This window comes from Microtus ochrogaster, unplaced genomic scaffold (assembly GCF_000317375.1).
Source record: "Microtus ochrogaster isolate Prairie Vole_2 unplaced genomic scaffold, MicOch1.0 UNK53, whole genome shotgun sequence".
NCBI classification, from domain to species: domain Eukaryota; kingdom Metazoa; phylum Chordata; class Mammalia; order Rodentia; family Cricetidae; genus Microtus; species Microtus ochrogaster.
In genome coordinates, this window is record NW_004949151.1 from 552,048 (window position 1) to 567,470 (window position 15,423).

General features: G+C 39.8%; 1 protein-coding gene across 1 annotated transcript in view; it reads left to right on the forward strand.

The window, feature by feature from the left end:
• The window catches only part of Iqcm (IQ motif containing M), a 405,406-nt gene that overhangs the window by 43,995 nt on the left and 345,988 nt on the right, over positions 1-15,423 (forward strand). The window contains exon 4 of the mRNA XM_005369576.2: positions 15,238-15,328. Coding sequence (XP_005369633.1) covers positions 15,238-15,328 — 91 coding nt within the window. The remainder of the gene's footprint in view (positions 1-15,237; positions 15,329-15,423) is intronic.

Here is a 15,423-nt window from a genome sequence, read left to right on the forward strand (position 1 = left end):
GTCTCTTAGTTTCTGCAGAACATCTATCCAGGACCTTCTGGCTTTCATTGTTTCCATTGATAGGTTTACCTTTATAAGTTACTTGGCCTTTTTCCTTTGCAGCTCTTAATATTCTTTCTTTATTCTATATGTTTTGTGTTTTGATTATTATATGGCAAGGACATTTTTTTTTTGTTCCAGTCTATTCGGTGTTCTGCATGCTTCTTGAACCTTCAAAGGAATATCCTTTTTTATCTTGGGAAAGTTTTCTTCTATAATTTTATTAAATATATTTTCTGGACCGTTGAGCTGTATTTCTCCTTCTTCTCTCCCAATTATTCTTAGGTTTGGTCTTTTTATTGTGTCCCAGATTTCCTGAATGTTTTGTGATGAGAATTTGTTGGCTTTGCTGTTTTCTTTGATCAGTGTGTTTATTTTCTCTATGGTATCTTCAGTGTCTGAAATTCTTTCTTCTATCTCTTGTAATCTGTTGGTAGTACTTGTCTCTGTAGTTCCTGTTCATTTACCCAGATTTTCCATCTCCATCCTTCCCTCTGTCGTTGTTTTTTTCATTACTTCCATTTTATTCTTCAAGTCTTGAACCGCTTCCCTTACCTGTTTGATTGCTTTTTCTTGTTTCTCTTGGTTTTCTTGGGTATCTTTGAGCAACTTATTCATTTCCTCTACCTTTTTGTTTGTGATCTCTAATTGTTTATGGCAGTTTTTTACCTCCTGTTTACGATCTTCTATTATTTTCATATAATTCACTTTTGAGTCGATTTCTTCTAATTCTTCTAGCGTAGGGTGTACAATTCTTCTTGTTTCGGGATCCCTGGATTCTGGTGATGTCATGTTGCCTTTCAGGTTGTTGGAGGAATTCTTGCATTGGCGCCTTCCCATCTCTTCCTTCAAATGGAGCCAGGAGAGGCCTGGTGTCTTGGTCCAGTCTTTGCTGTGACTGACTCTCTGGGTGTAACTCTTCAGTGTAGAAGCAGGAACCGTTCCCGTCCAGATGGAACTCCTCAGCACCAAAACATAGATGCCTGGTAGTCCAATGACCCACGTACAAAAGGGAGAACTTGGGGGGCAGGGCGGGGACGAGTAGAACACAGGACACCCTGCTGCAAAAGCTGAAGATGCCCCTGTTCCCTTTCGGGGGGGGGGGTCCTTGAGGCCTGTCTGGTAGGCAGGCACTCACCTCTCTGGGTGGGTAGCCTTAGTGTAGGAGCAGAAAACTGTTCCTGAGCAAAGGACCTAGCAGAAAACGCAGGCTTGTGCGAGGTGGGGGGGGGGTCCTGTATAAGAAAGACAACCCTGCAGAAAGAGCTGGGGGAGGGGGTTTTGTGCTCTCTTCTGGGACAATCTGCCCCTGGATAGCACACACTCACATGTCCAGATGGAACTCCTCAGTTCCTGAACAGGGCCACCTGGTAGCTTGATGATCAGGGCACAAAAGGAAAGACCGGGCAGAAGGTGCGAGATCCAGAATAGCACAGGTACCCCTGGAGCACAAGCTGAAGGTGCCTGGGCTCCCTTACAGGGGAGCGTTGGCCTGCCAGGTAGGCAGGCACTCACCGCTCTGGGTGGGTCACCTTAGTGTAGGAGCAGAAAACTATTCTTGAGCACTGGTTCTAGCAAACAGCAGGGCAGGGTTGGGGGGGGTGCTTTGGGGCTGGGTTGTGCATAAGAGAGACAGCCCTGCAGAAGGAGCTGGGGGAGGGGGGTTTGTGCTCTCTTCCGGGACAATCCACCCCTGGATAGCATACACTCACCAGTCCAGTTGGAACTCCTCAGTTCCTAAACAGGGCCACCTGGTAGCCCGATGACCTGGGGACAAAAGGAAAGACTGGGCAGGTGGTGATCCAGGAGAGCACAGGCATCCCTGGAGCACAAGCTGAAGGTGCCCAGGCTCCCTTACAGGGGAGCTTTGGCCTGCTCAGTAGGCAGGCACTCACTGCTCTGGGTTGGTAGCTTGTCCAGATGGAACTCCTCAGTACCTAAACAGGGCCGCCTGGTAGCCCAATGATCCGGGGACCTATAATGTTTATCTAACTAATGTGTATGTCATCTGTTCAAGTTTTTATGTAGTGATAACACTATACAAAATAGCTTTTGTTAAAGTCAGAAACTTCTACTCTAGCTTTTTGAATTTTTTCTCTGTCCTCTGCTTATTTAAGCAAAAGGCATTGTGAGGATAGAGAAGGTATTGAAGTAGGGTGGTATCATACAGAAAGGGCTCTAGGAAATGCCTTATGAATTGTCTTCCTATTCTAATGATTTTGGAAACTTTCTGTTACTCTAGAACTGATCATTAGTCCAGTTTCCCCTTTAACAGAAATCATTTTCTATTTGGCATTCACAAATATATTCAGAACTATTAAAAAATTGGTTATGTAAATATTTTGTAATTTATCTGATTTTGTTGGTAGCCCAGTTGTATAATTAGGCTTTGAGGTACTGTTTATACCATGCTTCTCTGTTTTTTAGATGCTATAACACTCATCGACTTGTGCTTGTTTTGATCTATTCTTCTACCCTGTCCTATCCAGTTGACTCCTAAATAGGCCCTTTATGAATGTGTTGATTTTAATGTGAACTTATTTTGAGGAATTTCTGTTAATTTTATGAGGTTGTTTGATACAATTTCAGCCCTTAGGGACTGCTGTAAATCTGAGTCAGACTGTCTCATATAAGTAGGCAAATTAAATCAGACCATTCTTGATAGTGTTACATTAGCACTTTATAGTCATGTACTTCTTTCATTACAATAAATAAATTGAATGATTTCTCTGTTGCTGCTAAGCACTTAATTATGCATGCACTTAACAACAAAATTGCAAATGGAAAATGTAATAGAGACCGTTTTTCCTTTTTGGTATGATCTTAGCAAGTTACAATTTAGATTAGATAGAGAACACAGCATGCCATGCTAGCATTCTGTCTTGACTATCTTTTCTTGGGTTCATTTTGGGGGATGGTCCTGGCTTCATATGGGCCTTTTGGAATGACTTTGAATTCATATTGGGCTATGTGAAAGTAGCAGAGACCCTGTGAACTTTACTAACGCTGCCACCTGGTTAACTTAATGCGCCAGTAAGTGTTTCTCTAAGTGCTAGAAGCCTCTGGTGGAAAACACGCTCTCTTACTGTCTAGTAATAAATTGTCTTTGTTCACATACTGGAGTATTGTGAGCATGTGTTCCTTCTACTGTGAAGGAGAAGTTGTTCTAAGCTGACAGAGGGAAAATATTACTCAGAGCTTGCTGGACAATGCCAACTGCTTGGTTTGTATCTGTGTTTGCTTAGCCCCTTTCTGTTGTTCCAGCGCACTTCCTGAAACTTTTCATTTTCCACTTGTCATGAAACAACCAGATTTGAACTTGTGGTGGCATGAAGTTGGAAAGTAAGGAAGAGGGTGAAATCTATAGTAAGTGCTTGTTTTGCACGAGGTGTTTATTTTAGGTGCGTCTTTTATGTGAAAACCATCCTTTTCAGGGGCCCTCATGTGTTTATACTTACTCATTTGATTTTTGGTTTTTGTTTTGATGTTTGGCAGCTGGACAGAATGGTAGTGAGTGGAAAAGACATGTAATATTTGGGTGGTTAGGTGCCAGGTTGCTGTAGGAAAGCTCTGATGTGGAAAGCGCAGGCTACACAGAGAGAGTGCAGGCATCCTCAAGTGTGTGATTGTCTTACTAAAACTCATGAAAAATGTCTATTATTTACAAGTGTTGGTAAAAATATTGGTTTTAATGAATAACTTATAGACGTATGTCATTCCTTGTTTAAATAAATTTACTTTAGCACATAAAACTCTAACAGTCATGGAAATATGTACATAGAAATCAAACGTTTATACTGGATCAGATCAGGTGGCTAATTGGGCTTTGGACTTTGTTGTGCAAGAACATATGGGTGAGTTATAAGGATAGAAAGGGATTATAGCATTCTAGTTTCCCTTAATTATAGACTCTTATCTACAGGGATAAAAGTTTAGATTTAACTTTATAGGAACTATATGTGTTAAGATGCACCAATGCATTTGTAAAGTATAAATCAGATTTTGATAAAATTGAACTGATTCTTGACAAAGTTCTGAATGTTAATGGGGCAGAAATTCCCGTCTGACTATCTTCTAATCTTGCAGTGTCTTTTTTGGTAATATAGGCTGGCTTTTATTTTTTTTTTTAAATTTTGGTACCCACATATAGCAAATAACTGTGAAACATTTCAAACCTCAAAGTGAAACTGAAACTGTGAAGTATGAAATGGAAGTGCCAGAGTGTGTAAAGCACATTGCACAGCATCGCACAGCAATGCAGCGTGTGCATGCAAGAGAAGCAGCAACACCATTGCAGGACGCGTCATAATGAGTGCTACAGACATGAAGTCAAAACAGCCTGAGTTTGCAAACTCTTTCCCAGTCCCTTAAAATTAGCATTTCCTATGTTTAACAGTCTTGCCCTTCTCCCCTCTGAATGCCTGCTGAGGAGAACAAAATTATAAATAAATATTTTCTTCCTATGTCAGGTCACTAAGTAGTTATGATGAAAGGTGGTGGTACCTTGAATTGTCCACAGATGCCTTCATTTTCTTCACCGACTGACATGAGTAGCTAGATTTGGTTGTCACGTTAACAAACTGTCACCCATGACAGATGTTTGCTCCTTTCTCAGTTTGATTTTCCATACACTATTCCAACATAGGTAGAATAAATTATTTGACTTTTTAATTATTATTTATTTTTTTGCTTTTACTGAAAATAGTTTTTTTTCATACCATATAATCTGATTATGGTTTTCCTTCCCACGACTACTCCAAGTGGCTCCCCAGCCTCTCCCATCCAGATCTACACCTTTCTGTCTCTCTTTAGAAAGCAAACAGGCATCTAAGTTATAAAAATAAAATAAGATAAATCAAAACCAAACAAGTCAGAATATGACAACAAACCAAAAAGAGTCAAGGAAACTCAAATAGATGTTTGCACACACAGGAACTCCATATATATGCAAAGAATCTCTAATGTTAAAAACCAAAACTGAAACCAAGAAACAACAGACAAAAAAAAAAATTCCTCCAACTTGATCTCATTAGACAAAGAACCTCCAAAGGTTCTGTTTAGATTGTTTTGTGTTGGCCATCTACTGCTGGTCATGGGCCCTACCCTTTAGACTGGCTTCTTTCCCCAGTGAGACTCCCTTGGAGAGAATGAGTTGAAGCATCAGCTGAGAATCGCTTCCGGGTTAGAGGTGTGAGCATGTGTCCACTTTTCCTTCCTTCTAGGATTCCATCTGGTGTGGACCCATGCGGGCCTGTGTGTGCTGCCTCAGTTGCTGTGACTTCATATGTGCCCAGTTCTGTTGTACTAGAAGGCCTTGTTTCACAGGTTTCCTCTAGCCCCTCTGCCTCTTATACTCCTCCTGTCTCCTGTTCTGCAGGGAAGGATTTGATGTAGACATCTTTTTTAAGGTTGAGTGTTCCAGAGTCTCTCACTCTCTGAATATTGCCTATCTTTGGGTCTCTGTATTTGCTCCTATCTGTTATAGGATGAAGCTTCTCTTGTGGCAAATGAGCAAGGCATGGATATATGAATATAGCAGAATGTTGTTAGTAGTGATTTTTATGACTAGATTATTTCAATAGAATAGTAGTATTTTGTTTTGTTTCAGGCCCACAGTTTACTAGTCTCAGATTCTTGGCCACCCAAGCAGTATTGAATATGGGCTCCATCTCATTGAGTGGGCCTTAAGTCAGATCAGATCTTGGTTGATTACTCCATCAGATTTTGTGCCACTATTGTATCAAGTGACCTTGCAGGCAGGTCACTCTTGTAGACTGAAGTGTTTCAGTCTAGGTGGATGCCTATTTTTCTCCTAGATCATAGGGGTGAAGGCTTTAGTAGTTACCAGCTCAACTTATCTGTGTTCAATGAGCTATGTAACTGTTGCCTTCAGCAATAAGGCCTACTGTCATTGTAGCCTTGGAAATAGCCAGGGTTCTTTAGGGTTCCCATAGGACCCCTTTGGATAAGAACTTGATTAGATGTAGCTCATTACTGGTACTAGAAGCTTCATCTGGTGATGAGAGCTTTCCACTTGGGGCTCTACCTTTTCCATTATTCAGAACTTCATTTAGATTACCTTCATATAGGTATATATTTTAGGGATCTTCTTCTGTTTTAGGTTTCCTTATGATCCTCAAATAGCCCTTGGTTTTAACGGTTCCTCTCTATATTACCTCCCATTCCCTGTTTGATCCTCCTATTCCAGTCCACTCCCTTGTCAGTTGTCCATCCTAGGGAGATCCATCCCTCTTCCCTAGTCTCATCACTTTTCTTTTTAAGTTTTTTTAAACATTTTCTTTATTGAAACAGTTTTTTTTTCTCACAAATATATTCCGATTATGGCTGACTTCCATCTTTTCCTCCCAGTTCTCCTAATTTTCATTCTCATTCAGATCCACTCCTTTTCTGTTTTTCAATAGATAACAAAAAGACTTGTAAAGGATAATAATAAAATAAAATAAGACAAAGAAGAACTATTACATCAAAATTGGACAAAACAAACAGAAAGGAAAGAACCCAAGAGAAGGCAACAACAGTCAGTGACCCATGAGTTGTACACTAGGAATCCCACGAAAACACTAAACTCATAGCTATAATATGTACCCAGAGGACCTAGTACAGATCCACGCAGGTCCAATGCATACTTCCTCAGTCTCTGTGAGTTCATATGAGCTTTGATTATATTGATTTAAAGGGCCTTGTTTTCTTGGTGTTCTCCATCCCCTTTGCCTCTTACACATTTTCTGCCTCCTCTTCCATAGGATTCCCTGACCTCTGAGAGGAGTTATTTGATGAAGACATATCACCTAGGACCAAGTGTTCCAAGGTTTCTTACACTCTGCATAATGTCTGGCTGTGGGTCTCTGTATGTGCTCCCATTTGTTGCAGGAGGAGGTGTCTCTGGTAATGGCTGAGCAAGGCACTAGTCTATGAGTACAACAGTTGTTAGGAGCCACTTTAAAGCACTAGTCTATGAGTACAACAGTTGTTAGGAGCCACTTTAAGGCTGCATTTCTGTTTTAGAATGGCAGTATTTGGTTTTATCACAGGCTATCTACTTCCTGTTTATGGTCACCCATGCAGTGTTGGGTATTGGTTCCATCTCGTGTAGTGGGCCGTAAGTCTTGTGTCACCTTTGCACTAGACTCTCTCACAAGCAGGACCCCATTGTAAATCAAGGATTTGTAGCTGGGCTAGTGTTTCTCTTTGGTAGTGTGCAGAGTACCTTCCTGTACCAAAGATGCTGGAATGTAGAGTTAAAGGCTCCACGTAGGTACTGGTATGTAGATGTTGTCTTCATCAATAGGGCCTTGTTGTCCATCTTGGCAACAGCCTGGGTTGTTTGAAGATTTCAATGGGACCTCTTCCCCTGACTTTTTAACTTAACTGTGGGCTTATATTAGTGTTTCTCTATTTTTCTGCTTCTGAGAGTTAATTGCATATGTTTCAACTGGGGAGATATGTTAAGAGGAATTTGGAATTATGAATAAGTGTCCTATTTTCCAAGTTTAAACAGTATGGGAAAGAAATATGAATCCCTGCAGAGTAACCACAGTGATGTCCTTAGCAAATAGATAGGAGTGTTGCTGATAGAACAGGATCTGCCAAATTTATTTTCTAAATCAGCAGAAAGCAAAAGTGACAAAACCACAGTAGGCCTCTGATTTCCGTATGCTTAGTTATGAGTCATTCCACATACCATTGTCTAATTTGCATTGCTCAGATGTATCAGCTATTCATTTTCAGAATATGAAGGCTGAAAATCAGGGTACTAATAACGGGCAAGTGGCTTTCAAAGTTGGTGGTCAAGCAACAGAGTATAGCTCTTGACTTCAATGCTAAGTCTCCTTACCTAAATACATCACATGCCATTTTCTTGGTGCATTTAATGAGTTTTCAAAGACTTTATTCTGAGAATGTTCACAACAGAGGAGTAGGTACCACAGGGAGCAGTGTAACAGTGAGTTAGGAAACCCATGCTGTATTGTTCCACTGTCATACAGAATGTACTGTCCCGGTCACCGTTCCATCACTGGGAAGAGATACTGGGACCAAAGCAGCTCATATAAAAGAAAATATTTAATTGGGAGTTTCCTTACTGCTTCAGAGGCTTAGTCTATTATCATAATGGTGAGGAACATGAAAGCAGGCAGTCGTGCTTGCTGGAAAAGCAGTTGAGAGCTATACCCTGATGTATAATAGGCCAGAATAGAGAGACTGGGTCTGGTACGGGCTTTTGAAACTTCAAAGACCACCTCAGTGACACACACCTCCAGCAGGGCCACACATCCTAGTTTTTCCAAACCTTTCAAATTGCACTGCTCCCTGTTGACTAAGCATTCAAATATTCAGCCTATGGGACCAATTCTCATTCAAACCACCACAGGTATGGAAGATGTATTTCCTTCCACAGTGGGAGACAGGCATGGAATGTGTCCTGACAGAACTTAACTTGAGCTACAGAAGAATTGAGAAATTAGGAGTGGCCAGAGAAGACAGAGAGAATTAAAATATGTTTAAATGAGAGGCAGAGTCAGGAAGAGCAAGTTACTGAAATGCTATGTAGATGCTCGCTTCACATTTGTGTGTGCCATCTGCGAAGGGAAGGCACGATTTGCTGATATGTGTAGATACAGGTATGTCTGTCTTATCTTTTCCTAAAAGAAACATAATGTTTTTGGATTTGAGACGACTTTTAAATTATTGAGAGATGCTCTATCAGTTTCCGTAGGCTTCCATTCTCCTTTGGGTGCTGAATTAGGGTGGATCTTACACATGCAGTGGAGTCAATACCATATGAGAACAACTCTGAATTATGAATCTTGGAAATTAAGATGTTTGGTACATTTGCTTCTCTTCACCAGAATGCACTAGGGAACAGGGGGAGCAAGTGATTTATATACATAAGCAAATATAGTTTATGGCAGGAGATGTAGTAAAGGGGCCCATGTGTATTATTTGTGGGAGGTGGATAAATATCTTGGAAGGAAGATAAATATCTGGGTACCTCTAAATCTCCTGAGTCTCTGTCTTTGACTTCCATGACTTGTCAATCATTTGAGCATCTTTAATAAAGATGTTGGAATCCCTTCCTCTGAAAACAATAATAATGCATGATACTCAAGGAGAAGAATTTTCTTTACTACTTCCTTTTTATTTTTTAAGACAGGGTTTCTCTGTAGCTTTGAAGCCTGTCCTGAAACTATCTCTTGTAGATCAGGTTGTCCTCGAACTCACAGAGATCTGCTTGCCTCTGCCTCCTGAGTGCTGGGATTAAAGGCATGCACCACCATAGCTCAGCTTCTATTCCTTTCTTAAATGAAGGCAGATATCAGGGGTTGGGTACCAGGGGTGCACACCATGGCTCTTTCACCAGGTGACCTCAGTTCATGAGAGCAGAAGCTCAGATTTGGGTAACTAAACTGTAGCCATATTTGTTGTTGGAGAGAGTGGTCCTGGGAAGATCAGTTTATGCTTTTTTTCCTCTGGACAGTTGTGTTAAGCTTTTGTCTGTGACACATCTTGGTAAAGATGCAGCTCTCTCACTAGGGGATATTTGCTATCTCAATTACACAGTTAAGGGATACATTTCATTCTCAATCTTGTGTTCATGAGACAGTGAAAATAGTTTCCTATAACTTCAGTTGGAATTGTGTAATTACTTGTGACTAACATCATTGGCCAGAGCAAAGGAGTTATAAACCTAAGGTTATTTTCTGTCTGTACCTGCCAGACTACCTGCCATATTGCAGTCACTCAGCAACTGTTGAATACTGACAGAATAACCAGAGATGTATGAATACAGTCCCTGTCCTCAGAAACCACCAAAGAGTTCACAATCTAGTGGGGAATTGGCATTCTGTATAACACACATGTGCTGGAAATTCCAGCAGTAGAAAATCATGTGACATCCACCCAGCCCACACACTAGAATGTAAAATGTCAGCAAATCGCAATCTGTCATTCTTGACTAATGAATCTGTCTATAAAATTTGTAACATTTTTAAGTTCTAAATTTTGTTATAATTATTTCATATAAAATGGAATACAATTTAAGTAGAGGGTCTTGAAAAGAGAGGAACATGAAAGACTATTTCATAGTCTGTATATAAGGTCTCATTTTTCACACAAAATATCTGATTTAAATAATATAAAAAATTTTTATAAAAAGATTCTCTGAAGAGAAGAGACTTCCCTCAGCATGTGATGTCTCCTCGGTGATGATGTCTTGAGAGGTGACACTTCAGACAGAGAGGACAATCTCACTCATATCTTCCTAGTCCCAAATCTCTCAAACTGAGTTGGGAAAACTAAGTCCCAGTAACACATTGATTGAGTTACATCTTTAAGCTGTTTTTACAGTATAAATGGGAGCTACTTTTTGGGAGGATGAAGGGGAATAAATGTTTTTTACAAAGGCCTGGGAAGAAATGAGTCTTTTTCCCTTAGAAGGAGGGTGAAGTATGAATGTACGCAGTAGCTGGAATATTGGGGAAAATGAAGACAGTTAATCTATGTCATTGACAGACATAAATAATAGGAAGACAACGTAACTGAATACAGTTTTGAATATTTTATTTATTGATTCTTATAGTAAATGTTTAACAAATGAGCTAAATTTTAAAATGAGATGTGCAGACAGTTCAAGGTAAAGAATTCCCAGTCAATAGCATCAAAGAGCAGCTAATGAACGCTGCAAGCTAGGCTGGAGATCAGGTTGCATGCTTGGTAGTGGCATCTTGAAATGTGAATGACTAACAACAGGAGAAAATGCTCCACATGCTTCTTTATTAGCACATTTTTACAGAGCCCCTGAAAATCCAAATAGAGAAAACAGAGCAGACACAGAAAATCATTAGGGCAGGGTCAGCATATGCAGTTTGGTAAAGTCCTCCATGTGTCTGCTGGCCTTTAGCTCCCACTTTCATTGTGCTTTGAGAGAAAAATGTACAGAGAAAATACCTTTGCCCATGTAGACTGGTTGGATAATGGAGAGACTCCCCAAAGCTGATCTCTTACTTCTGTAAGGTGATAACATTGGTAAATGACCAAATCATAAATAAAACAAAAAAGAAATCAAACAGCAGCAGCAACAACAACAACAGCAACACGCACACACACATATGCACAAACTTGGTTGTAGAAGGTACAAAAAAGAAGCTATTGCTTTAGTCTTAACTCTTAGAGAGACAGAAAATTCTAGAATTCATAGCCATAAATAACTTTACTTAGGATTGAACTAGAATTCATATTAACAATGTCTTAAAAATCTTTAATGTGAGAAATTAAAGTTATCATGGTTGAAAATGCTATTAGCTTTCTGCAGGAAGAAAACACAGATACATTTACAGGGGTACATCTTAATTGCATCTTGCATCCAGAACATATATTTCAATTTCTACAAAATATGCAAATAATTCTCATTCTTAGGGAATATTTGTTGTAAATAGTCTATTTGTATAGAATATAAGTTTACAATGTGAGAAACAATAATTCATAAGGAAGTAAGCCATAAAGAGTGAGATTGAGTTAGCTCTCCTGATTAGAAGTAGATTCACAAAGACCATATGTATATAAACTATCAGGTAAAGGATAGAAATAACTGAGATCAATGTATACAAAAAATAAAAATAAACAAAATATTCCCAGGCAGTGGTAGCACAGACCTTTAATCCCACCACTTGGGAGGCAGAGGCAACTCTCTGAGTTGAAGTTTGCCTCGTCTACAGAGTGAGTTTCAGGACACCAAGGGCTACACAGAGAAACATTTTCTCAAAAAAGAAAGCATGAACCTGTGATATGAGCTAGAGACTATTGATGTAGCTCAGAAGACCTGATGAAGAACCACAGAAACCTGTTGGAGTTTAAGAAGAATATTATTGAGAATAGAATTAGTAAAGTAGAAAGCATATCTTAGGAAATATATAAAATGGAGCACAGAGGTAGAGAAGAAATGTGAAAGACAGACTCCTGGAGACCCTATTTAGTTGTTTTAGTAGAGACAAGAAGCAGCTTTTTCTAGCTAGGAAAGTAACTGGAGAATGGGATGAAAATATGTTAGAGGAGGCAATGGCCACAGCTTCATGCAGAGCTGATTCCATGTCTGGAGCAGGGAAAACAAAATGAAGAGGAAATGGTGCTGGGACAACAAGCAGGAAGCAGTGAGAGACCACACATGATCTGCATTCTGAAACGGGAGCTGGCTTTGCTCTCACCTGTCAATTTTGGCATTGTGAATATAGAAAAAAACAGTGATGCAAATAGCAAAACGAAATTAATATACCCAGAGCAATACCCAAAATGAGAGGAAAGAAGAAGGATGGCTTTCTCCTTACTGAGGAAGCCAGTTTATAAATTATTGCATAATAGAATTATAGCACAATGTTACTAGTGAATGATTTAGGCAAGAGTTACCAGTAGATACTTAAATCTTACTTAAAAAGACGTTTTCAGTGCATTTCAGTGATCTAGAATTATGGAAAATCTGTTCTCTAATTACTGTGAAATTATATTAGGAAACAACACGGAGATAATTTAGAATTCCAGAACTTAGAAAGGAATGTTATAGAAGGTATGCAGGGTAGGTTAGAAGGTGTCATGGTTGTAGGTGGGAATCCAATTGAGGAAGCTCTTACAGTTCCAGACAGTGCATGGTAAGGATCTGCAATGGCAATATGTAGTGGAAAGGGTGGGCAGTATCTAATGAATGACTGCATCAGGGAGGAGATTGAAAGGGAAGAGATTTGAGATGCTTTCTTGGTGTTCAGTACTATTGTTAGTTGTGAGAGGGCCATGCTGATTGAAATGAAGATAGGTATTTACTCAAAATAGGAATCTAAGAATTGTGTATGCAAGATAAATAAACCTATGAGCCAAGCACACCTAGGCAATAAATATAGCCACAGTACTTGGACGAAGTCACTGAAGTGGAGGGTTAGAAAGTCATCAGGAAGAGAAAGAGTGTGTGGGGAAATATAACCAATGGCTAAGAGTGCTCATGACGAAATGCGGTCCTGAAAGACAGGTGAAAGGAAATCAGAATGAAGGACACTGACTGTGTAGGGATCTGATTTCAGGTGACTGAATGATTCCAGCTAAGCTCTGAAGGGAGCAGGACAATCTTATTGGCCATTCTCATGTCCTATGTGCCTTATTCCTGCTTTTGTTTTAAATCTCCAAATGGTCCTCACTACTCCTCCATTTTAATTTCTAGCCTCCCCATTTCTTTTCTTCTAATTATTTCAATCAGATTATTCATAATTCATGCTATAAAACTGCAAGAATAAAATATTGTAACATTGTTTTAAAGGCAAGATTTTATGTAAAGAGATGTTTACAAACTCAGAGTGCTGTGACCTGTCTGAAGAGGCTGGGATGCCCACTGGCCATCTTAAGGCAGAGTTAATAACAAACGGTTGCTGATCTGCATGCTTTAATTGCCATCGGGCTCTTCTGTAATATTTAGTGAAATTTAGGGGTAAACAGCTTGTGTTTTGTAGTTTGGAAGCAGTCTTACTTACAGGATTGACTTAAAAGCTACTGCCATGCAACTGGACTATATACACAGAGTGTGTTCTGCCTGGATGAGTCCCATGCAGGCTCCCTGGTTGTGGGTTGAGTCTTGTGCGCCCCTAATGAGCACAGGTTAGTTGATTCTGCCTGGATCAGTCTCATGCAGGCTCCCTGGTTGAGGTCTGAGTCTTGTGCGCCACTTATGAGTACAGGTTAGTTGATTCTATGTGTTTTCTTGTGGTGCCCGTGACTCCTCTAGCTGTCTCTGACGCTTTTACTGGCTTTTGGGACCCTACTGTGTTGTTTCGCCCCAACTTTAGTACATGGCGGGGTGCTTAGTCTTACAGCAACTTAATATGTCTTGTTTTGTTGATACTCGTGGGAAACCTGCCCTTTTCTAAACAGAAACTGTGGAAGAGTGAATTGGGGGGGGGATGGGAAAATGGGGAGGTGTCGGGAGGAACTGGGAGGAGAAGAGGGAGGGGAAATTGCTGCCAGGATGTAAAATACATACATACATCTATGAGCATAGCAGACAATGAGGACTACTAAGAACTCAAGAACAATGGCAATGGGTTTTTGATCCTACTGCACGTACTGGCTTTGTGGGAGCCTAGGCAGTTTGGATGCTCACCTTACTAGACCTGGATGGAGGTGGGTGGTCCTTGGACTCCCCACAGGGCAGGGAGCCCTGATTGATCTTTGGGCTGACGAGGGAGGGGGACTTGGTTGGGGGAGGGGGAGGGAAATGGGAGGCGGTGGCGGGGAAGAGACAGAAATCTTTAATAAATAAATTAATTAATTAAAAAAAGAAAAGATATTGTAGAGGACTTTCACTTTAGAACTTACACAGGCTATGCCCAATAATTCTGGAGACTGTTGCCTTTCTTCAGGAATAGACACAGTACTTTGCCAAAATCACTAAAAACAATCACTATTCTTAGGCTCACACCACGCAAATCCTAGGTAAATTCTAATCACTCAGTACTCTTGGCAACACTGTTTTCAGTTTCTCCTCACTCTTACTATTCTGTGTCACACTGAACTACATAGTTCAGGCCAGTGTGTTTCATTCTGTTTGGACATGAAGATTCCAGCTAGGTGTAACTTTTCTAAAGAACAGGCTTTCTACTGTGTGCACCACATGCCTCTGTATCTGTTGGCATATCCGAACTGGGAGATGAAAAGTGCAGGACAAACCCGATTTAGTGTCCTTGTCTTTGGTCTAACTCTATTCAATAAGAAGACTTTTGTTTTCATTAACTAATGAGTTGCTAACTTATTTTCACAGCAGAGCCTCTGATATAAACTAATCTTTATGATAATAAAGGTAATAATGGTGATATGCACAGAAATCCTTTATATTCACAGGCATGTTCTATGTTACTGCAGGCATTTTTCTGAGATGTTCTTTTTTGATACATGTTTTTCATTTATGGTTTACTTTGTGGCCCTAAATTTTGGTAATTATAAAAAATCCAGAGTAACGTGGTGGTCATCAAAAACTACTCAAATGTATTTTATGAGAAGCTTTGTGTCAGTAATTTTTAAAAGAATATGGTGTCTCCTATTTAAAAAGTCTGTAATTTGCAATTAAATTAGAAAAATACTTTTAGAATTTGGAAATTGTAGTACTGTACAATCAAAGTGTTTTTTTTTTTTTTTGGTTTTTGTTAATTTCAGAAAATGTTAAACTGGGTAAAATAATGACCGATATTGAATCTGTGAGTAAGAAAATGGAGAAAGAAAAGCAACTGAGCCTCAGAAAATCCAGGTAATGTGGAATTATTTAACCTGGGAAATACAGACACATACATGCACACACAACAGAGAGAGAGAGAGAGAGAGAGAGAGAGAGAGAGAGAGAGA